This window comes from Microcaecilia unicolor, unplaced genomic scaffold (genome assembly GCF_901765095.1).
Source record: "Microcaecilia unicolor unplaced genomic scaffold, aMicUni1.1, whole genome shotgun sequence".
Taxonomy (NCBI): domain Eukaryota; kingdom Metazoa; phylum Chordata; class Amphibia; order Gymnophiona; family Siphonopidae; genus Microcaecilia; species Microcaecilia unicolor.
The window spans coordinates 247072-271614 of NW_021963012.1; the positions used below are offsets into that span (position 1 = coordinate 247072).

General features: G+C 47.3%; 1 protein-coding gene across 1 annotated transcript in view; it reads left to right on the forward strand.

Annotated features, from left to right (window-relative positions):
- Positions 1 to 24543, forward strand: part of LOC115458729 (CD209 antigen-like protein C) — an 80075-nt gene that overhangs the window by 13620 nt on the left and 41912 nt on the right. Inside the window, exons 2-5 of the mRNA XM_030188553.1 lie at positions 3963 to 4088; positions 12525 to 12587; positions 20331 to 20393; positions 22865 to 22945. Of these exons, the coding sequence (XP_030044413.1) occupies positions 3963 to 4088; positions 12525 to 12587; positions 20331 to 20393; positions 22865 to 22945 (333 nt within the window). The remainder of the gene's footprint in view (positions 1 to 3962; positions 4089 to 12524; positions 12588 to 20330; positions 20394 to 22864; positions 22946 to 24543) is intronic.

Genomic DNA, 24543 nt, shown 5'->3' on the forward strand with positions numbered 1-24543 from the left:
CAGGAGAGCCCTGGAACCCAAATGAGGACAGTGTGGCAAGAAGTAAATTATGATTGACAGTGTCAAAAGCGGCGGATAGGTTGAGGAGGATGAGGATGGAGTAGAGGCCTTTGGATTTGGCAAGGAACAGGTCATTGCAGACTTTAGATAGTGCCATAGTGCCGTTTCTGTTGAGTGTAGGGGGCGAAAGCCAGATTGAAGTGGATCGAGGATGGAATGAGAGGAGAGAAAGTCAAGGCAGCGGCTGTGAACGGCGCGTTCAAGTATCCCTCCCTCCTGTCCCCCCTCCCTCTCCCCTATCCCCCCTTCCTCTCTCCCTTCGAGTTCCAGTCCCCCCTCCCTCCCTCCCTCTCAGCTCTAGTCCCTCCCAGTTCCAGGCCCCACTCTCTCCCTCCCTCCCTTCAAGTTCCAGGGTCCCTCCCTCCCTCCCAGTTCCAGGGTCCTTCTTCCCCCCCCTCCCTCCCTCCCAGTTCCAGGGTCCTTCCTCCCTCCCTCCCTCCCTCCCAGTTCCCAGGTCCTTCCTCCCTCCCAGTTCCAGGGTCTCCCTCCCAGTTCCACGGTCCCTTCCTCCCTCCCTCCCTCCCTCCGAGTTCCAGGGTCCTTCTTCCCCTCCCTCCCTCCCAGTTCCAAGGTCCTTCTTCCCCCCCTCCCTCCCTCCCTCCCAGTTCCAGGGTCCCTCCCTCCCTTCCTCTGAGTTCCAGGGTCCTTCCTCCCTCCCACTTCCAGGGTCTCCCTCTGAGTTCCAGGGTCCCCCCTCCCTCGTCCTTCCTCCCTCCCTCCCTCCCTCCCTCCGAGTTCCAGGGTCCCCCTCCCTCCCAGTTCCAATGGCCTCCCTCCCTCCCAGTTACAGGGTCCCTCCCACCCAGTTCCAGGGTCCTTCCTCTCTCCATCCCAGTTCCCGGGTCCTTCCTCCCTCCCAGTTCCAGGGTCCCTCCCTCCCTCCAAGTTACAGGGTCCCCCTCCCTCCTCCCTCCCAGTTCCAGGGTCTTCCCTCCAAGTTCCAGGATCCCCCCTCCCTTCCAGTTCCAGGGTCCTTCCTCTCTCCCTCCCTCCCTCCCAGTTCCTGGGTCCTTCTTCCCTCCCAATTCCAGGGTCTCCCTCCGAGTTCCAGGGTCCCCCTCCCTCCTCCCTCCCAGTTCCAGGGTCCTTCCTCCCTCCCAGTTCCAGGTCCTTCCTCCGAGTTCCAGGGTCCCCCTCCCTCCTCCCTCCCAGTTCCAGGGTCTCCCTCTGAGTTCCAGGGTCCTTCCTCCCTCCCAGTTCCAGGGTCTCCCTCTCAGTTTGTTTGTTTGTTACATTTGTACCCCGCGCTTTCCCACTCATGGCAGGCTCAATGCGGCTTACATGGGGCAATGGAGGGTTAAGTGACTTGCCCAGAGTCACAAGGAGCTGCCTGTGCCTGAAGTGGGAATTGAACTCAGTTCCTCAGTTCCCCAGGACCAAAGTCCACCACCCTAACCACTAGGCCATTCGGCCACTCCTCCAGGGTCCCCCCTCCCTCGTCCTTCCACCCAGTTCCAGGGTCTCCCTCCCAGTTCCAGGGTCCCTCCCTCCCAGTTCCAGGGTCCTCCCTCCCTCCTCCCAGTTCCAGGGTCCCTCCCTCCCTCCAAGTTCCAGGGTCCCCTCTCCCTTGTCCCTTCCTGTTTCCGCAAGGGTGGGACCAGAGCTGAGAGAGAGAGAGAGAAGGGAAAACAGTTAGCACCGAGCCGAGCCTGCATGCTTTTTACCACTGCTGCCACCCTAACCCCGACGAGATAAAATAGATGACTTTTAAAATTTGGAGGGAGGGGGCCTGGAACTCGATGGGAGGAGGGAGGGAACGAACTTCTGGTAGGTGAAATATTGGGGGTGCTCGAGCACCCACGGAGTCGGCACCTATGGTGGGATGCACAGCACTGACTCATTCTAAGCATGTACTTGTTAAACACTATCCCTGGATTCTATATAATGCGCCTAGAGATTGGCGCTGCGATTGGCGTGGATTCTATAACTATGCGCATAATTTAACAAGCTAATAAGTTCTGATAACAGCAATAATGAGCACTAACTGGCACCAATTAGAATTTAGGCGCACAACTCACTAGGCGTATTCTGTAATGATATGCACCGAACTTCTAATGTGCGCAGACAAAAAGGTGGGGGGGAATGGTCATTTTGTGGACATTCTGAAACTTTTGCACCTAGTTATAGAATACGGCCCAGTGCGTCTGGGATTTACGCCATATTTTCATTGGTCTAAATGGATGCGCATAGATTTAGGTGCGGAAAAATCAACTAAGCTGTATTCTACAATCAGCGCCCTAAGCACCGATTCTAGAACACACTTAGTTGGCACTGATTTCAGCACCCTATATAGAATCTGCCCCTATATATTTTTTTGTTACATTTGTACCCTGTGCTTTCCCACTCATAGCAGGTTCAATGTGGCTTACATATTATATATAGGTACTTATTTGTACCTGGGGCAATGGAGGGTTAAGTGACTTTCCCAGAGTCAGAAGGAGCTGCAGTGGGAATCGAACCCAGTTCCCCAGGATCAAAGTCCACTGCACTAACCACTAGGCTACTCCTCCACTCATTCCACCAATAAGAGCCAACCTCATCAGTGATGTCACAATGGCTTGATTGCCCAATACAGTTCCCCAGGATCAAAGTCTACTGCACTAACCACTAGGCTACTCATCCACTCATTCCACCAATAAGAGCCAACCACATCAGTGATGTCACAATGGCTTAAAGTCCATTGCACTAACCACTAGGCTACTCCTCCACTCATTCCACCAATAAGAGCCAACCTCATCAGTGATGTCACAATGGCTTGATTGCCCGACACTTGGCTCACTTCTGATATTGTGATGTCATAAGGGAAAGGGGGAAAGGGAAATGGGACTTGATATACCGCCTTTCTGAGGTTTTTGCAACTACATTCAAAGCGGTTTACATATATTCAGGTACTTATTTTGTACCAGGGGCAATGGAGGGTTAAGTGACTTGCCCAGAGTCACAAGGAGCTGCAGTGGGAATTGAACCCAGTTCCCCAGGACCAAAGTCCACCACACTAACCACTAGGCCACTCCTCCACTCTATATGAGTGATGGGCCACATAGCATGACTCATTTTAAGCATGTAATTGTGACAGAGTACATGTGTGATGTGTTGCACAGCTGTGACTCATTCTAAGCATGTGCCCGTGGCGGAGACTCACTATCCAGCTTATTTTCGAAGGAGATCACCGGCCATCTTCCGACACAAATCGGGAGATGGCCGGCGATCTCCTGAACCCGGCCAAATGAGTATAATCGAAAGCCGATTTTGGCCGGCGCCAACTGCTTTACATCGCGGAGCCGGCCAAACTTCAAGGGGGCGTGTCAGTAGGGTAGCGAAGGCGGGACGGGGCATGGTCACGAGATGGCCGGCTTCGCACAATAATGGAAAAAAGAAAGCCGGCCCTGACGAGCATTTCGCCAGCTTCACTTGGTCCCTTTTTTTTCAGGACCAAGCTTCAAAAAGGTGCCTCAACTGACCAAATGACCACCAGAGGGAATCAGGGATGACCTCCCCTTACTCCCCCAGTGGTCACTAACCCCCTCCCACCCAAAAAAAAAAATCATTTTTTTGCCAGCCTCTATGCCAGCCTGAAATGTCATACCCAGCTCCCTGACAGCAGTATGCAGGTCCCTGGAGCAGTTTTAGTGGGTGCTGTGCACTTCAGGCAGGTGGACCCAGGCCCATCCCCCCCTACCTGTTACACTTGTGGTGGTAAATGTTAAGCACATCCAAAACCCCCCAAACCCCACTGTACCCACATGTAGGTGCCCCCGTTCATCCCCAAGGGCTATGGTAGTGGTGTAGAGTTGTGGGGAGTGGGTTTTGGGGGGGATTGGGGGGGCCCCTAGCTGTAACTTGCTATTTGTACAGGGTGATCTCTCTCGTACTCTCTTCAGCTGTTTCTTTGTTTTCCACAGGTTACTATTCGCTGGGGTCTCTTCAGAGGAATGCCTGCGGAAGGAAGTCCATCCCCATCCTCTACATTCTGCTGTTCTTCTCCTTCATCCTGTGGATCATTTTTCTCTCTGTGATGCAGTCGCACTGTAAGTCCTGCTGAAGCTGTTCAGGGCAGGGAGGAAGCTGCTGTAATCTTCCGACACCCCCTCCCCATCTCCTCCATCCCCTCAATCTCTCCTCCATCGAACACATCCTTCTCTCACCCAATATCTCCCCTCATCTCTCATAAGTACATAAGTATTGCCACACTGGGACAGACCGAAGGTCCATTGAGCCCAGCATCCTGTTTCCAACAGTGGCCAATCCAGGTCACAGATACCCGGCAAGATCCCAAAAATGTACAAAACATTTTAAACTGCTTATCCCAGAAATAGTGGATTTTCCCCAACTCCATTTAATAACGATCTATGGACTTTTACTTTAAGAAGCCGCCCAAACCTTTTTTAAACTCCGCTAAGCTAACCGCCTTTACCACATTCTCTGGCAACGAATTCCAGAGTTTAATTATGCGTTGAGTGAAGAAACGTTTTCTCCAATTCATTTTAAATTTACTACATTGTAGCTTCATCGCATGCCCCCTAGTCCTAGTATTTTTGGAAAGCGTGAACAGACGCTCCTATCACCTCTTTCTTCATTTCTCCCAATTTCTCCCCTTCTCATCCCTCCACGCTATCCTAAGCCATCCCCCCCCCACACACACATCATATCCATCTCACTCTTCACCATGACCCAAGTTTCCCTCCACTGTTTTCCACTGATACTTTCATTTAGCATGTTATTAAAATGTATATGGTACATAAGAATATAAGCATTGCCATACCGGGACAGACCGAAGGTCCATAAAGCTCGGTATCCTGATTCGAACAGTGGCAAACCCAGGTCACAAGTATCTGGCAAGATCCCAAAATAGTAAAAGAGATTTACTGATGCTTATCCTAGAATATGCAGTGGATTTGGATTTACCCAAGCCCAGCTTAATAATGTCTTATGGACTTTTAGGAAAATAGCCAAATCTTTTTTAAACCCCACTAAGCTAACTGCTTTTACCACATTTTCTGGCAACGAATTCCAGAGTTTAATTACACACTGAGTGAAGAAATATTTTCTCTGATTTGTTTTAAATGTACTACTTTGTAGCTTCATTACATGCCCCCTAGTCCTAGTATTTTTGACGCCCTTCTCTGCACCTTTTCTAATTCCACTATATCTCTTTTGACATGCGGTGACCAGAATTGAACACAATATTTGAGGTGCAGTCAGTGGCGTACCTAGGGTAGTTGACACCCGGGGCCGGTCATTTTTTAACACCCCCCCCCCCAAATCCAGTACTAGGCATGCCAAGAATACAAAACACTCAGGACCTATAGAGCAATTCTACCATACCATAAGCAGTCATTTCTACGAGTCACACAAGGAAAAGGAAAGCATCTTAAACACTACAGTGAGCACTAGAACATCAATTCACCTATTGTAAAATAAAACCAGACAGAATAGTACAGATCGTGGATCCTGCACAGTCAATGCCAACTGAAAGCCATGTCTTTTTCACAAACACAGATACACCCTAATCCACTATAGAAAAAGTAGTAATAAACTTTCTATTTAGACAAAAATTAAACTGAACCCCCAATGCCAGACTCTGCATACAATGCACCACCACAGAAACAGAAAATGTCCCCTAGTACTGTGCAAAATATAAAGACAGCAGATGTAAATTTGAAAAAAAACTAACAAGTACCAATCACCACTTTACAAATTAACAAATAGAAATAAAACAAATAATACCATTTTATTGGACTAACACATTTAGCTTTCAGAGGCCAAAACCTCCTTCCTCAGGTCAATTCAGTATAGTACTGTTACAGTGTCCTATCCTGACCTGAGGAAGGGGGTTTTGTTCTCCGAAAGTTAATCAAAATGTATTAAAATTAGTCCAATAAAAAGATGACCTTATTTACATGTTCTATTATAAACATTTAACACATCTACAATACTTTACCCTAAAGCAAAAAAAATAAAAATTATATATTTTATTTACAGTTTGTTGTCTCTGGTTTCTGCTTTCCTCATCTTCTTTTCACCGTCTTCCTTCCATCCAGCATCTGTTTTCACTCTCTCTCTCTCTCTCTCTCTCTCTCTGCCATCCAGTGTCTGCCCTCTCTGCCGTCCCTTCCATCCACTGCCTGCCCTTTCTCTCTGCCCCTTCAATCCACCATTTGCCCTCCCTCTCCCATCCATCCAGGGTCTGCCCTCCCTCTCGCTCCCCCTTCCATCTAGGATCTGTCCCCTCTCTCTCTCTGCCCCTTTTTTCAGCCCCCAGTTCCAGCCCCCTTCTCCCCTCTGAATACCCCCACCCCAGTCCCCTTTTCCCCTCCCCTTCTCCTGTCTGAGACCCCCACCACAGTCCCCTTCTCCCCTCCCCTGTCTGAGACCCCCACCCCAGTCCCCTTCTCTTCTCTGAACACCCCCACCCCAGTCCCCTTCTCCCCTCCCCTTCCCTTCTCCCCTGTCTGAGATCCCCACCCCAGTCCCCTTCTCCCCTCCCCCTCCCATCTGAGATCCCCACCCCAGTCCCCTTCTCCCCTCTGAACACCCCCACCCCAGTCCCCTTCTCCCCACCCCAGTCCCCTTCTCCCCTCCCCTTTTCCCCTCTGAACACCCCCACCCCAGTCCCCTTCTCCCCTCCCCTTCCCTTCTCCCCTCTGAGATCCCCACCCCAGTCCCCTTCTCCCCTCCCCTGTCTGAGACCCCCACCCCAGTCCCCTTCTCCCCTCTGAACACCCCCACCCGAGTCCCTTTCGCCCCTCTCCTTCCCCACCTCAGTCCCATTAAAACCGGCGAAGCAGCGTCGCAGGCAGCGCCTCGTGCCCTGCTTGTAAAAAAAAAATCAAATCTCCTTCCTTCTCCTCGTCTTGACGTTGACTCAGGCCTTCCAATCAAATTGATTGGAAGGCCCGAGTCGACGTCAAGACGAGGAGGAGAAGGAGGAAGGAGATTTGATTTTTTTTTTACAAGCAGGGCACGAGGCGCTGCCTGCGACGCTGCTTCGCCGGTTTTTTTAATGTGCGGCGCCACGGGAACGGCCACGGGAGGCGGCGGGAGCGGAGCACCCCCCACCCACTGGCACCCGGGGCGGACCGCCCCCACCGCCCCCACCGCCCCCCCCCCTTGGTACGCCACTGGGTGCGGTCGAATCATGGAGCGATACAAAGGCATTATAACGTCCTCATTTTTGTTTTCTATTCCTTTCCTAATAATTCCTAACATTATATTTGATTTTTTTTAGCTGCCACTACACATTGGGAAGAGGGTTTCAACATATCATCAACAATGACATCTAGATCCTTTTCCTGGGTGATGACTCCTAATGTGGAACTTTGATTCACATAGCTGTAGTTCGGCTTCCTCTTTCCCACATGCATCACTTTGCACTTGCTCACATTAAACGTCATCTGCCATTTAGATGCCCAGTCTCCCAGTCTCCCAAGGTCCTCTCGTAATTTTTCACAATCCTCCCGTGATTTAACAACTTTGAATAACTTTGTGTCATCAGCAAATGTAATTACCTCACTAGTTACTCCCATCTCTAGGTCATTTATAAATATGTTAAAAAGCAGCGGTCCCAGTACAGACCCCTGGGGAACCCCACTAACTACCCTTCTCCATTGAGAATACTGACCATTTAACCCTACTCTCTGTTTTCTATCTTTTAACCAGTTTTTAATCCACAATAGAACACTACCTCCTATCCCATGACTCTCCAATTTCCTCTGGAGTCTTTCATGAGGTACTTTGTCAAACGCCTTCTGAAAATCCAGATACACATTATCGACCGTCTCAGCTTTATCCACATGTTTGTTCACCCCTTCAAAGAAATGTAGTAGATTGGTGAGGCATGGTTTGATCTCATTCAATCTCGGTGGTCACTGCTATCTATCATTGTACAAGTTGTTATAGTCCGGTGATCATATTTTTCAACATCAAAACATATATAGAGATGTACAAACAAAACTTATCTATTTACTCGATGCAAATCTTGAACTGAAGAGGCTATACAGTCCCACCCTTTCAAGCAGACCTCAAAAATGAAACATCCAAATAAATTGTTATCACCAGTCCGTTAAATAGAAGCAGCGTCTTTTCCATTTATCGTGCCCCAACATGGATCCAAGTTTCGCCAGATCGGCTTCCTCAGGAGGTATCTAATTACATAGTGACAGAGTACTCCGTCTTCAAAATGGCCCCTGCCAGATCTGTGGGTGCAGTTTTAAGGTCTCCCAGCCTATAAGTGGAGGAGTAGCCTAGTGGTTAGTGCAGTGGACTTTGATCCTGGGGAACTGAGTTCAATTCCCACTACAGCTCCTTGTGACTCTGGGCAAGTCACTTAACCCTCCATTGCCCCTGGTAGAAAATAAGTACCTGAATACATGTAAACTGCTTCGAATGTAGTTGCAAAAACCTCAGAAAGGCAGTATATCAAGTATCAAGTCCCATTTCCCTAGTCTCTTCCTGAAGCTGTGACCTCACAGGAACTTGGCTGAAGCTGGTGTTTTGAAGGGGCTCACCTGCTCTCTCAGCAATGCCTGATACAAAAAGTGTGTTGGAGCACTTTTTGCACCCCAATACGATGGGAACTTGTTCATGGCAGTGGCGAAAAATGGGACACCTTATGCGCCCCATTAGCTGGTCACCCTTTATGAGGACTTTTCTTCTCAGTTGGTTAAGTGCCAGGGTCCTCCGTCTCCTCTGGGTGGGTCTGCCTGCTGCTATGAAGGCCCTGTGGCTCATTATAGAATCCACTGTTCTCAGTGGGGGCTAAACTTCTCGAACAAATTCTCCTTAGCACAGTAGCAGACACTGATTTGGCTTTACTCAACAGACTTTGGTGCACTTTGAGGCCTGTCTTGCTCGGTGAAATGCCCAGATTCCCTCTCCTGGCTTGCTCAGGGTTCCTTCTTACAATGGCGACAGTCCTCGAGTACGTGGTTTAAATACTCCCTCCTCTCCTTGTGTTCCAGTGCTCTGCCATATGCCATCTCCATGCCCGGCTGATGCTCCACCTGATGGCGGAATGGCATAAATCCTCGACTAGGTCATGAGTATCGCACTCAGACATGCCAGCAACGCTCCAAAACACAGTGATTACTCCTCAGACTGCATTTCAGCAGCTGGAATTAATTTTAGAGGCACACTGGCTGCTGATTCACCTGCCCTCTGCCAGAATTTACAGTCCAGGTAATTTCATTTTCCTCTGCTCCAACTTCAACGGTTGCTCCAAAGTTTTAACAAGTCGGCAAGCTTAATATTCTGATTCAAACAATTCAGATTTTTACATTTTCTCTGCTTGCTTCAAGTCTCTGTTTGGACACCAGAATACGTAAACCCCCCCCCCCCCCCCCTGTACACCCTAGGCAGCTGTCTAGTGTATGCCTGGGAAGCTGGGAGAAGGGACACAAGTTCTTGCTTATTGGTTACAGGACTGGGATTTCCTTGGCATAGGGTTACCATATTTATGGACACACAAAAAGTAAAAACAATTACTACCTTTGCCAAAGAAATATTTAATCGTAGCAAATGCGTAAATGGCTTTTATTTAATGAACACGCATCAAACAATGACTGACTTACAGTACACCAGTAGATCATAATCTACTTTTCAAAAACCTCCGGATTGGTTGTTCTGAGATACATGTGAAAGTCTTTGCATGACATATGTGGAGGAGTGGCCAAGGCTGGTTAGAGCACCGGTCTTGCAATCAAGAGGTGGCCGGTTCAAATCCCACTGCTGCTCCTTGTGATCTAAGTCACTTAACCCTCCATTGCCTCAGGTACAAACTTAGATTGTGAGCCCTCCTGGGACAGAGAAATATCCAGAGAACCTGAATGTAACTCCCCTTGAGCTACTACTGAAAAAGGTGTGAGCAAAATCCAAATAAATAATATTAATAACATGCTTAACGTTGTGCTGCACAAACAAAATTCCTTTGCCAGATTCAACCAGCAGGGAACAGAGAGGAGATCAGCAATGTCTTGCTTTCTCTTTAGCGCCCCCATGTGTCCAGACTGACTACTAGACCAAAGATGGTTTCTCTCCAGTGTTGCCAGGTGGGCGGTTTTACCGCCCAATTGGGCGGTTTTCCGCGACCCGCCACAGGAAATTTTTGCCCGTGGCGGGTCGCGGTTTTTTGGGCTTCTTTTTTTTCTTTTCCGCAGCTTTCAGGCGGTTTTTTCGGCCGCGGGGGCGGGGTTAGTGACGTTTTGGGCGGGGTTAGTGACGTTCTGGGCGGGGCCGGTGACGGGGGAGGCGGGGCCGATGACGGCGGGGGCGGGGTTGATGATGGCGGGGGCGGGGGTGATGACGCGGGGGTGGGGGTGTCAGGGGCGGGGTTTGAGTTTGGGCGGGTTTTGGGCTGTTTTTAGGCTGGATTGGGTGGGAAAAAAATTTTCCACCTGGCAACCCTGTTTCTCTCATTATGTGGATAGGTGTGTTGGTCACAGGCATATAAAGGAAAAAGAGGACATTTTCCTAAAAATTAAAAAACCAGGAGGACCTATCTGAAGAAGTCCAAAAGGAAGACGTGTCCTCTTAAAAGAGGACGTATAGTAACCCTACGTTGGCAAGCTGTGCAAGCATGCACCAGACATTTCTCTGCACACAATAACACAGTCCACACCACACACAGTTATTTTATCTGAACCAGAACGTTCTTTAAATGTTGTTAAGCATTAACAACTATCAGTGCTGTGTTCAAAGATGGTAAACACTTACATATATACCGGCAGACCAGCTAGAGATAGTGGCTCCTGTCCAAAGATGTTACCAGCTTATTATACTGCAATATGCAAACTAGATGTTATCAGCACATTTCCCTTCTGCTTTTAGTAGAAGCTGCTTCCAGATAGAAGCCAGGCGCCTGGATGACAGAGACAGATCATCCCTGCGTCTCTCTCTTTTTCCTTTCTCTAAGTATTAGAGGGTGCAGAGCTTCCCCGTTCCCACACACTGTACAAGTCAACAGCCTTCTGTAGGATCTGATGCTTGGCCCCTTGCTTTTGTGTGACCCTGCGTTTCTAGCAGTTGGCCTAGATGGGACTAATCCCTGAGGATATAGTCCGGCTCCCTCAGTATATAGGGTCAAAGGTGAGAGATATGACTTAAGACAATTTAGCTGGCATGGGGTGAGTTTTTATACCCAGAGAGAGGCTACAGCTGCCACCAGGCTCTACCCCCTGAAATATCTCAAGAACCTCCTTTCTATCAGCTTCCAGAGACCCCTAAACTGTTCTATCTAATTCTATTCCTTTCTGGAAGCTTCTGGTGCCAGGCAGGTGATTTTCTGACAGACCTAGGAAATACCAGAGTTCACATAAAGGCCACAGAAGATTAGCTCCAGGCTAGAGAATGACACGGGGATAAAGTTTGTCCCCGTGGGTTCTGACCAGGGCTTTTTTTTTGAGGGGGTACTTGGGGGTACTGAGTACCAGCACCTTTTCCATTGTCTGCTAAAATTGACCCATGGACCCCAAGTACTAATGAAAGAGCTCAGGCTCTACACACCAATTCTGCCTTGTCATAGATTCTGTGACTGGTTGCAGGGGGCCTGGCTATTGTGGGGTGGGTCCCTCAGAGATCATCCCACCCCTAAAGGGTGGCCTAGCATTTGAGTACCAGCACCTTTTTTGCTAGAAAAAACGCACTGACCTTATCTATTTTATCTAAGCAATTCATTGAGACAGTGTCTCATGCTATTGACGTCTATGCGCTGACCCTGCTGGATGGTGGTTTGCCAGTGCTTCACAGAGACGATGAAGCTGGCCATTGGCTGGCTGACTACATACGGAGCTCTTTGCACATGATGATAATAACTGAGGCTTGAGCGCTCGAGGGCCCTGAATCCACTTGTCAGGTGCTTCTTATTCTGTGTTTAGCAAGACAGTTGTCCCTCCCTGCAAATCCTGCAACTCAGAAGGCCCAAATTCTCCCAGGCCTACACGCTTCATTTTGGGATCTCCAGTCACTGAGATTCTCCCTCCTCTGCTGCAAGAGAGGTCCTGTTAAATATGGCCTCTGCTCCGAGGGCTCCTGCACCAGCACTGCACTGTAGAGAGAGCAGAGGGACAGTCTGAGCGACGTCCAAGATCCTACATCATTCCCCTACCCTGCCCAAGGGTCACAGTATTCCGTAGGATTTTGTTGGAGCCATAGAGGCCTATAACTTTAAAGACCCACATTTCAAAGCAAAGATCTGAAGTGACGCATTCGGCTAAGGCAGAAAGGGTCTATAGAAAAATGGAGATTCGGTAGACATTGTCTACAAATGTAAACAGGGGTGGGACAGAGGGAGAATTGAAAGCAATGCTTCCATCAACAAGACTCGTTCAAGGACACACAGGGCATCATCAACCAAACATAAAGGCTCATTATTTTCCACAAGGAGTATTTTAGAAAGAACTGAGAATGGGTGTTCCAGGGTTCAGTATAACTGCTTATCACTAACTCTCTCTCTCTCTCTGTTGTTCTAGATTCCAAGATGTCATCAGAGATGGAAAAAAGACAATCTGAACTCACAGCATTAAAATCCAAATGTAAGTGTTCTCCTCCCTTCATTCAGACATGCCAAGTCACAGGCATTCGGGCCCCTTCCCCAGCTCACATGCTAAAGGGGCCCAATCTCATGCATTGGCGTCCTGTCCTGTCCTAAGGCATCTCTCCCCACCACCTCCTTCCAGTGCAGCACCTCTCTCCCCCTTCCTCCACAATCCTTCTTTCCTTGCCACAATGAATCTCTCTGTGCACTACTAAAACCCTCAGCAATTGGCTGCTTCAACCAATCCAGAGGTCTCCATTCAGCTGTGTCCCACCCTTGAGGAAACACCTCAAAGAAGTTGCTTCAGGCAGGATGAGACTGAAGGAAGACCCCCAAATCGGTTGAGCAGCCTGCTATTGCTGAGGGTGCCAGCAGTGCACAAAAAGATTAATCACGGCAAGGAAAGAAGGAAACTGAGGTACCAGATTGGTGGGGGGGGGGGGGGGTTGTGGAGGACAAAGAGGGAGAGAGGTGCTGCATCATGGAGGGGAATAAGGGAGAGAAGTGCTGCTTTGGGAGTAAGGAGGGAGAGTGGTGCTGTATTGGGGGGGGGGGGCAAGGAGGAAGAAAGGTGCTGGACAGGGAGGTCAGGTAAGGAAGAGAGAGATCCAATGGAGAGGGGTGAGGAAGAGAGGGCATGCGGAAAGGGAAAGAGATGCTGGTCTTTGGGGTGGGAGGACAAGAAAGAAGAGAGGTCCCAAGATCTACAGGCAAAGAAAGAAGAGGGAGAGGTTCTGGTCTTGCAAAGGAAACAGAACAGGAGGGAGGGAAGAGAGAGGAACACTTGCTAGACCCCTGGGGAGGGGGGCAGGGGAGGGGAGAGATGCTGGCCAGGAGAGAGAGAGAGGGGGGGAGGGAAGGGAGAGAGAAAGAGATGTGTGCATGTGGAGTAGGGGGGAATAGGGACATGGAGATGGAAGATGCTCAACATGGCGGGAAGACATGGGTGATGCTGGGTCAGATAGATAGAGATGCAGAGAGAAGATGGATAGTGAATATGGAGAGAAAAGTGCCTAATGGACAAGGAGACCCTGGCAATATAGGGAAGAGAAGACAGAGGAACACAGAAACCAGAGACTGGGACCAACACAATAAGAAAAATAAAATGACCACACAGCAAAGGTAGAAAAAAAATGTTATTTTCTATTTATTGATTGGAAGATGTCAGTTTTTTTGGAATGTGCATCTGCCAAGACTGGTTTTAGACATGGCTAGGGCTCATGAGAAAAATCTCACTGATTGGCCTTCAAGCACCAGTATAGCGGTGCAAAATCCTCAGCTTTGGGGAGGGCCATCCTTGGCATGTCTGTGATTTGCCATCTTCGATAGCAGTGGGTTCTTTGTAGTACCATGACCTCATACCTAACCCAAGCAGAGCTATACATAAGTACATAAGTAATGCCATACTGGGAAAAGACCAAGGGTCCATCGAGCCCAGCATCCTGTCCACGACAGCGGCCAATCCAGGCCAAGGGCACCTGGCAAGCTTCCCAAACGTACAAACATTCTATACATGTTATTCCTGGAATTTTGGAGTTTTCCAAGTCCGTTTAGTAGCGGTTTATGGACTTGTCCTTTAGGAAACCGTCCAATCCCTTTTTAAACTCTGCTAAGCTAACCGCCTTCACCACTTTCTCCGGCAACGAATTCCAGAGTTTAATTACACGTTGGGTGAAGAAAAACTTTCTCCGATTTGTTTTAAATTTACTACACTGTAGTTTCATCGCATGCCCCCTAGTCCTAGTATTTTTGGAAAGCGTGAACAGACGCTTCACATCCACCTGTTCCACTCCACTCATTATTTTATATACCTCTATCATGTCTCCCCTCAGCCGTCTCTTCTCCAAGCTGTATAGCCCTAGCCTCCTTAGTCTTTCTTCATAGGGAAGTCGTCCCATCCCCGCTATCATTTTAGTTGCCCTTCGCTGCACCTTTTCCAATTCTACTATATCTTTCTTGAGATGCGGAGACCAGAATTGAACACAATACTCAAGGTGCGGTCGCACCATGGAGCGATACAACGGCATTAAACATCCTCACACCTGTTTTCCATACCTTTCCTGATAATACCCAACATTCTATTTGCTTTCTTAGCCACAGCAGCACACTGAGCAGAAGGTTTCAGTGTGTTATCGACGACGACACCCAGATCCCTTTCTTGGTCCGTAACTCCTAATGTGGAACCTTGCATGACGTAGCTATAATTCGGGTTCTTTTTTCCCACATGCATCACCTTGCACTTGCTCACATTAAACATCATCTGCCATTAGCCGCCCAGTCTCCCAGTCTCGTAAGGTCCTCTTGTAATTTTTCACAATCCTGTCGCGAGTTAACGACTTTGAATAACTTTGTGTCATCAGCAAATTTAATTACCTCGCTAGTTACTCCCATCTCTAAATCATTTATAAATATATTAAAAAGCAGCGGTCCTAGCACGGACCCCTGAGGAACCCCACTAACTACCCTTCTCCATTGTGAATACTGCCCATTTAACCCCACTCTCTGTTTCCTATCCTTCAACCAGTTTTTAATCCACAATAGGACATTTCCTCCTATCCCATGACCCTCCAATTTCCTCTGTAGCCTTTCATGAGGTACCTTGTCAAACGCCTTTTGAAAATCCAGATACACAATATCAACCGACTCCCCTTTGTCCACATGTTTGTTCACTCCTTCAAAGAATTGAAGTAAATTGGTCAGGCAAGATTTCCCCACACAAAAGCCATGCTGACTTGGTCTCAGTAATCCATGTCCTCGGATGTGCTCTGTAATTTTGTTTTTGATAATAGCCTCTACCATTTTCCCCGGCACCGACGTCAGACTCACCGGTCTATAATTTCCCGCATCTCCCCTGGAGCCTTTTTTAAAAATGGGCGTTACATTGGCCACCCTCCAATCTTCCGGTACCACGCTCGATTTTAAGGATAAGTTGCATATCACTAGCAGTAGCTCCGCAAGCTCATTTTTCAGTTCTATCAGTACTCTAGGATGAATACCATCCGGTCCAGGAGATTTGCTACTCTTTAGTTTGCCGAACTGCCCCATTACGTCCTCCAGGTTTACTGTGAAGTCAGTAAGTTTCTCCGACTCGTCCGCTTGAAATACCATTTCCGACACCGGTATCCCACCCAAATCTTCCTCGGTGAAGACCAAAGCAAAGAATTCATTCAGTCTCTCCGCTACGTCTTTGTCTTCCTTGATCGCCCCTTTTACCCCTCGATCATCCAGCGGCCCAACCGATTCTTTTGCCGGCTTCCTGCTTTTAATATACCGAAAAAATTTTTTACTATGTTTTTTTGCCTCCAATGCTATCTTTTTTTCATACTCCCTCTTGGCCTTCTTAATTTGCGCCTTGCATTTGCTTTGACACTCCTTATGCTGTTTCTTGTTATTTTCAGACGGTTCCTTCTTCCATTTTCTGAAGGCATTTCTTTTAGCCCTAATAGCTTCCTTCACCTCACTTTTCAACCAGGCCGGGTGTCTTTTGGACATCCGTCTTTCTTTTCTAATTCGCGGAATATGTATGGTCTGGGCCTCCAGGATGGTATTTTTGAACAGCGTCCACGCCTGTTGTACAGTTTTTACTCTCTCAGTTGCCCCCCTAAGTTTTTTTTTTACCGTTCTCCTCATTTTATCATAGTCTCCTTTTTTAAAGTTAAACGCTAACGTATTTGACTTTCTGTGTACAGTTACTTCAAGGTTGATGTCAAAACTGATCATATTATGGTCACTGTTATCAAGCGGCCACAGTACCATAACGTCCCTCACCAGATCATGCGCTCCACTAAGGACCAAGTCTAGAATTTTTCCTTCTCTCGTCGGCTCTTGCACCAGTTGCTCCATAAAGCTGTCCTTGATTTCATCAAGGAATTGTATCTCTGTAGCGTGTCCCGATGTTACATTTACCCAGTCTATATTTGGATAATTGAAGTCACTCATTATTATCACATTGCCCATTTTGTTCGCGTCTCTGATTTCTTTTATCATTTCTGTGTCTACCTGCTCATCCTGGCGAGGCGGACGGTAGTACACTCCTATCACCATTTTTTTCCCTTTTATACATGGAATTTCAACCCACAGTGATTCAAAGGTGTGATTTGTGTCCTGCTGAATTTGTAATCTATCTGAGTCAAGGCTCTCTTTAATATACAATGCTACCCCTCCACCAGTCCGGTCTACCCTATCATTACGATATACTTTATACCCCGGTATGACAGTGTCCCACTGGTTATCCTCCTTCCACCAGGTCTCAGTAATGCCTATTATATCCAATTTTTCATTTAGTGCAATATATTCCAACTCTCCCATCTTATTTCTTAGACTCCTAGCATTTGCATATAGACATTTCAGAGTATGTTTGTTGTTCTTATTTGCATGATGCTTAGTACCTGACACTATTGATTTGACATCTTTTGTCTGATCTTTAGTTGTATTTAAGGGCACCTGGCCTACCACGGTCTGTTGTGCAACCTCACTATCCAGAAACCCTATCTTCCCTGTTTGTGAGGTATCTTTGCAAGATACCTTTTCCCGAACCATGCGCTTTTGAGCGACTGTCGGCCTTCCCCCCCTCTACCATCTCTCAGCAAAAGAGTATTTCACCATCATTCCTCCCCCCATCTTCAGATCCTGACCTTCCTGAAATGTACGGTATTAAATTTCAGAATATTCCCCTCCAATCAGAAGTCTCATTTTGTGCATCGAGGCTCATTTTCATACAGTTTACGAGCCTAACTTTGGGAGTTAGGATCCAAAATTGGACCCTTTGAATAAGTTTGGTCGAGTACCTAAATTTCGGAGATACAAGCACCCCAAGTAATCAGTGATGACTGCTCAGTTTAAAAACAACATATTTAACGGAATCGGACTTAGCAAATGAAGTGAGACCCAAGATGTTGTCAGCATTTAACGTCAACTGGATCAATACTCAGTTGGCAGTAGTCAACGTTTCTTTAAAAGCTAACCGTTGCCGGCTAGTTTAGACTTGGAGATTCTGTGTCGGGCTATATCCGGGCACCTGAAAAATCTGCACCGAAAATATTCCTGCCTAGGTAGCCGCGCCTAGATCTAGGTGCAGTTTATAGAATACACCTAGCAGCTCTGCCTACGCCTAACTCTAGACACTTCCATTTATACCAAGTAAAACTTGGTGTAAATACTGGTGCCTCAGGTGCAGAGCAGGTGTATTCTATAACTGCACAAGTAGATTTTCGGAATGCCCATGGTCCGCCCATTCCATGCCCTTGGCCACGTCCCCTTTTGGAAGCACGCATTAGAATTCACGTGTACCATGTCACTGAATATGCCTAGCAAGTTGTGCACGTAAATTTTAATTAATGCCAATTGGTGTCAATAATTAAGTGGCAATTAGCGCTAATTTATTTATTTATTTGTTACATTTGTATCCCACATTTTCCCACCTACTTGTAGGCTCAGTCTGGCTTACATAGTACTGGAGAGGCCTTTGCAGGCTCCGGTGTGAACAAATACAGGGTGATGTTGTGGTAAGATCAAGTTCATGTGGCACAGCCACATTAGGGAATCGGAGAACGGAAGAGTTGTGTTATGTCCATTACGTGCTTTAGTTTGGTTGTGTTGCAGAGATTAGGCATTTAAGTTGGATCAGTAGGGTATGCCTTTTTAAACAGGTTGGTTTTTAGTGATTTCCGGAAGTTTAGGTAGTCGTACGTCGTTTTCAAGGCTTTTGGTAATGCGTTCCACAGTTGTGTGCTTATGCAGGAAAAGCTGGATGCGTTTTGTATTTGAGTCCTTTGCAGCTTGGGTAGTGCAGATTTAGATAAGATCGTGTTGATTAGGATGTATTTCTAATTGGTAAGTCGATCAAGTCTGTCATGTAACTCGGGGCTTCTCCATAGATGATTTTGTGAACCAGGGTGCAGATTTTGAAGGCGATGCGTTCTTTGAATGGGAGCCAGTGTAGTTTCTCACGGAGGGGTTTTGCGCTTTCAAATTGCTTTTTCCCAAAATTAAGCCTAGCTGCCGTGTTTTGAGGGGTCTGAAGTTTCTTTAAGGTTTGTTCTTTACATCCCGCATAAATTCCATTGCAGTAATCTAAGTGGCTTAGTACCATTGATTGTATCAGGTTGCAAAATGTTTCCCTCAGGAAGAATTGCTTCACTCATTTGAGTTTCCACATTGAGTGGAACATTTTCTTTGTTGTGGATGCCACTTGGCTCTCTAGTGTTTGGCTTGTTAAGTAATTAAATTGCCCATGCAAATCCAGAATACAACCAGATTTACGCACACAATTTCAGTTGTGCTATATAGAATCCAGTTATCGGCAACACCCTGAAGTTGTGCAGATGTAGCCAATATTCAGTGCCATAAAGTCGTACAGCAGCTAAATGGACAGACTTAGGACGGATATTTCAGTGTTCCTACTTGCCCAGAGAGTTATTCGGTGCCCACTTTGGCGGTTTTTTATCTGACCGACGGCGTTTTCACAGGAGCTTAACGAAGTATTTGATTGCTGTAGCTGAGACAACGCTTTTGCAGCAATACCATACTTCCTCTGATTGGGGAATTAAATTTCCAACTTTGTACACTTTGCAATTAAAATTGGACCCCTGAGGCAGGCGTCGTTGACGCCGAAACATGGCCCTTGTCTGGTCTCTTTTTAATAAAGGACTCTTGTTGTCTCAGTCTTGACAGGGGCGTAGCCAGACTTCAGCGGGAGGGGGGTCCAGAGCCCGAGGTGAGGGGGCACATTTTAGCCCCCCCCCGCCGCCACTGACCCCCCCCCCCCCGCCACCATTATTGACCCTCCCTGCCACCGGCGACCCCTCCCGCCGCCGCCAACTTTGACGACCCTCTCAACCCCCCTCTCCCGCTGCCAACCCTCCCCCGCCATTGCCTACCTTTGCTGGCGGGGAACTCCAATCCCCGCCAGCCAAGGAGGTCCTCTTTTTCCCACGAAGGCTTCGTTCTGTTTCTGACGTCCTGGGACGTCAGAAACAGAATGAAGCCTTCGCGGGAAGAAGAGTACCTCCTCGGCTGGCAGGGATTGGGATCCCCCACCAGCAAAGTTAGCCCTCGGCGCCGGTGGGGGAGGGTTGGCGGCAGGAGGGGGTCCAGGGCCAAATCTATGGGGGCCCAGGCCCCCTGGCCCCACGTAGCTAAGCCACTGGTCTTGATGGCCCAGTTGTGCTTTTTTCTTTGTGCCCACATAATACCAGCACTGCTCACTAAACTTCCGATTTTTTCCTGATTCCACGTCCACACTGTGCCACGGTGGGCACTGCCAATATTCAGCAGCACTGCCTGGTTTAAGTGCTATGGACAGCCAGCTGGTTTTGATTCAGGTGGGCTGGAATCTCTCCTGTCTGCTTAAATTATTTTAAAGATCAGGTCCAATAGGAGTAAGTCTGAAATATTGTACATATCTCTTTCGGAGCCAGGGCCAGTGTTAGAGGGGTGCAAACAAAGCAATTGCCTTGGATCTCCATGTTGCAGGGGGCCCCCAAATCTACCTGAAGCTGAAGAGCATATAGTGTGCGGGGGGGGGAGACTCTTACGCTGCCCTGGGTCCCTCCCAGCATGATAAACACCACCCTGTTCAGAGCAGAGAGTATAGTTAGCTGAAGTTGAATGTCAGAATTTGGGGATAAACACACGCCTAAGATTTCCCTAGGATGCCCAGCACCAGTCCAGTTGCTCCACTACTGAGAACTTGGGTTATAAAGGAGCAACACATTGAGTGACTTCCTTCTTTCTATTTCAGACTCCCAGATGTCGCTGGTGATAAGTGGATTGCAGGTGAATTATACAGCGCAACTTGGAAACGGTATGTCCTGTCTCTTTTGCAATGGGATGAATTGATTTGCACTTTTCTGACTACTGACAGGCAGGACCCATGACCTACATAGCTACAGGCTCAAAACTTCATCTTTCTGCAAAGAGGTGGGAAAATGTGGGATACAAATGCAATAAATAAATAAATATTGCTGAGAGCTGTAAATGCTGTGAATACAAGGTCATGCTGAACCAGCAAGGATTGCTCATCCCCTCCCCTGGCAGAGCTGGTGCCGCTGATTCTACACTACAAGGACTCTTAAGAATGTATTTACAGTTTGGGAGAGAAGACGTGTGAGTTTTTTTAGACAGACCAATTCATAAGACCTAGGTGCTAGGGAAATTCCTGTAACGAGATGGTGACTAAAATCTTTGGTAAAAGAACCTTGGACTTATTATAAGATGCTGTGTTCCATAAACATTCAGATAGTGTTTTCCATTTTATGTAAACAATAAAATAAGACGGAAATTAGCTGATGTCACACAGAAATTAGCTGAAATTGCAAGTTGTACACTGGATGGGAGGGGGATTGATGCTCAATCCACTGTATATAAGGCACTGCTGTGCTTAGACAGAGGCAGAGATCATCAACAGTGTGTGCATCTTTACCAGGGACCAAGTACAGTGTTGCCTGCCACCTATCCTGTGGCTGAGGATACAGCCCTGCTGTTTAACCAGGGGTGGACAAGGCACTCGGTGGGGAGAGTCACCTTCTATAGACATCTATTCATGTTTAGCTCAAGGTCTTGACATTGGCAGCTTCAGGCACGTTACGATTCAGGTACAATAGGTTAAGCCCTTGCCACAGACCGCATGCAATGCAAGAGCTGGGTCTACCAACCTGGCAGTGAATATTACTGTCGCTGGATCTGTACTAATACTGTGCTTTAAATAGCGATATCACGCATTATTAAGTGAAACGCCTTGAGCAAATCACAAGGAGCAGCAGCGGGAGAAGCAGGATTTGTAAGTCTCAGACCTGCTGCTCCAACTGAGTCACTCTTGAACTCCAACAGGTGGGGCCCACGTTACAGGCATACGACTTTCCTGGCATTTCATATAATGGCTGGGCTGAGCCAGATCATGTCTAGGTATCAGGTGATAGTCAGTCTTGGGTACCAACCGTGAATATCGCTGATACCTGGATAACGGCAGTGGGCAGCCCTATACAAGTATTTTCAGCACTTTTAGCAGAAAAAGGACAAGTTTGTTTTCCCCAACGGGGATCCCGTTTCACTGTAAGGCTTCTTCAGGGGAATTTGCATGCTCATATCATTTAAGCAACATTGTGGCTCACTCTGCTACACGCGGTTTTGCTTTCACATTCATACTGGCTGACTTTTCATTGATAGAGGAAGGTGGTTTGCTGATGATTGGAATGGAACTGCTTTTTTTTTTCTATAAGAAGTAGCTTTTGCATTCTGAGGCTTTTTCCTTCCTATTTTTGAATGATTTTTGCTCTTTTACTATTGAGGTTTTTTTTTTCTCTTTTGTTAAATTGACTTGACTTCCTCTTTGTGTTTGTATAATGAGGCCAGGAGGAGACAGCAGAGGTATCAAGGCCTTTTAAAGAGTAATACCTTTAAAGCTTTAATATCCAAGAAGTATAACCTCGGCACACCTGAAGCCTGTTTATTTTCTGAAATTTACTTTTATTTAATAAATGTAAACCAATTTACTCACAGTTGACATATCTTCAGAAGTATTGCCCGAGGCAAGAGACTTCGTAATTCTGAGAGCTGTATCAGTGGCTGGAGATAGAAATCTGAAGAAAGGAAGTTTATTGCAGAGGTGGGATAGTGGTCAGGTAGATGAAAGAAGTTCAGAGGTGGAGTTGCTGGATTTGTGCAACATCTTGAGAGAAAGAATGAATGAGATAAAACACAAGTTCGGGGGGGGGGGGGGGCAGGACATGTGCTGTCTGAAGCAAGATGGAGAATGTCTGATGGAGAAGGGGAGGTCAAGAAAGGGCTCTCACAAGCCCAGGGAAGGGGAGGTAAAGGGACCAATACAGACAGAGCCTGCTGTCAGGTAGCAGGTGGTGGTCCCAGAGGGCAGCCCTCGATTGGAAGGAAAGGTCGTACCCGGCTGACCTCTCAGGACAGAGATAGTAAGAATGACCAAGGAATGAAAGCAGGTAGACAAGAGTCAAGCTTGGCTGAGAAAGAGAGGAGGTCTTTGCGGGAGAATAGCCCACAAGTAACAGACTTTGTATAAACAAACAGGGGTGGCTGCAGTACATGTGAGACTACATTTCACATGAAGATGCATTGCACATATATCTTTGCAGTGAAGACTAGTCTGCAGCAGTAAAAATCCATAGAAGTGAGAATAAGAGTAAAGGCAATAAACACATTTTAGGGCCACGCTATAAACTTAGTGTAAGGCTGTCGGGGGAACAGAACATGTGATGCTTTGAAACCATCCCAGGAAATACAGTAATATCTGCCTTGTGTTTGCAGCTTTGCAGGAAGTGAAGGAAGTGAAGATGAAACAGGAGAAGCTTCGAGATGTGATGAAGCAAGTCTTAGCAAATACTTATGGTAGGTACCCGGAATATAAAGTTTTCACAGTAAAATACATATATTAGGGCTGCATTTAAAAAAAACAACAACTTTTAATCGTGATTAATCACACAAAAAGTATTTTAGGTATTTTATTTACTTATTTCTCACTGCTGCTCCTTCTGACTCTGGATAAGTCACTTAAACCTCCGTTGCCCCAGGTACAAAATCAGTACCTGTATATAACATCTAAATCACTTTGATTGTAACCACGGAAAGGTGGTATAGCAAATCCCATCCTCGTCCCTAAACAGACTGATAATCTCTCTCCCTCCCACCCTCAAATCCACCATCTTTGCCTTTCTCTTCCCTCCCTCTCCTCTTCCCCCAGATCTATTATCTCTTTTTCTTTTCTGGGGTCCATTATCTCTCTTTCCCTTCCTCCCTCCCACCCCCATAAACAGCAACACAACTTGGTGGTGGCCCCTCCAGTTCTGTTTGTAGGTCTTCAGCTCACTCCCCTTCCTTTACCTGGGGTTTGACATAGACCCCCCCCCTTAATCTCCCCCCACCACTACCACTAGTCTTACCTTAAAGGTGGGCTTCTGTTAGTCCCTAGCAGCATTGCTCACACATTGCCCTCTGACCTGTACCGCCTCCTCTGACATCACTTCCAGCTTCTACATGGGTAGGGTTACCATATTTGCCATAAGGAAAAAGAGGACACATGCCCCGCCCCATGTTGCATCCCGCCCCACCCCTGTCACTTTGACCCCCCAAAGAAAGCCAGATTCCCTCTCTCTCCCCCATGTATACTGTATCTCTCCCCAATTTTCCAGCCTCCTTCCACCCACATGGTCCAACAGAAGACCACCTTTAAGGTAGACTGGCACAGGAGGGGGGGGGGGGTGATATTGAATCATGGGTGGGGGGGGGGGAAGATGCTGGATCACACCAAGGTCAGGGTTTGGGAGTGGAAGAGAGAACAGATGTCTTGAGGACATCTGTTTGATTTCTATTGATAACCTTGAGGAGACAGGAAACTCTGCAATGTGATTAATTCTTTTAATCACAATTATTGCAGCCCTAATATCTCCATAGTAAGATATTCACTGACATTGACAGGTTAATGTTTTTGGAGGTGATTTTGGAAGAGATATTTGCCATTTACATATGCAAATAGGGGATTTTTCATATATGCATCAGAGTGCACTTATGCATAGCTATTTTTGAAATGGTGCTACTTATGTGTCAGAACATGCAAAGATATCAAGGAGGGGTGTTCCTAGTGTGCATAGCACCAGCCAGGGGGGTGGGAGAAGGACCTCATCTCCAAGGGTTACCCTAACCCTGAGGACAGAAATGGACCTGTTCCAACCCCAAGAAGTCAGGCAAAAAGACTACACCGATAAGCATGACTGCCAGAGATAGCAAGCTCCTTCTGGGTTTCTGAGGAATCCAATGACCATGGGAAGAGTAGAAGATGAACACAGTAGCGTACTCTCCTCACAACACATGACGGATCAACTGATAGATAACAAATGAAGCCCTGTCAACGCCCAGTTTCCAGCATGCTTGTGGCTTAGGTGTTGATGTTGTTTTATTTGTGCATCCCATCAAGGCAGATGCCACCTACC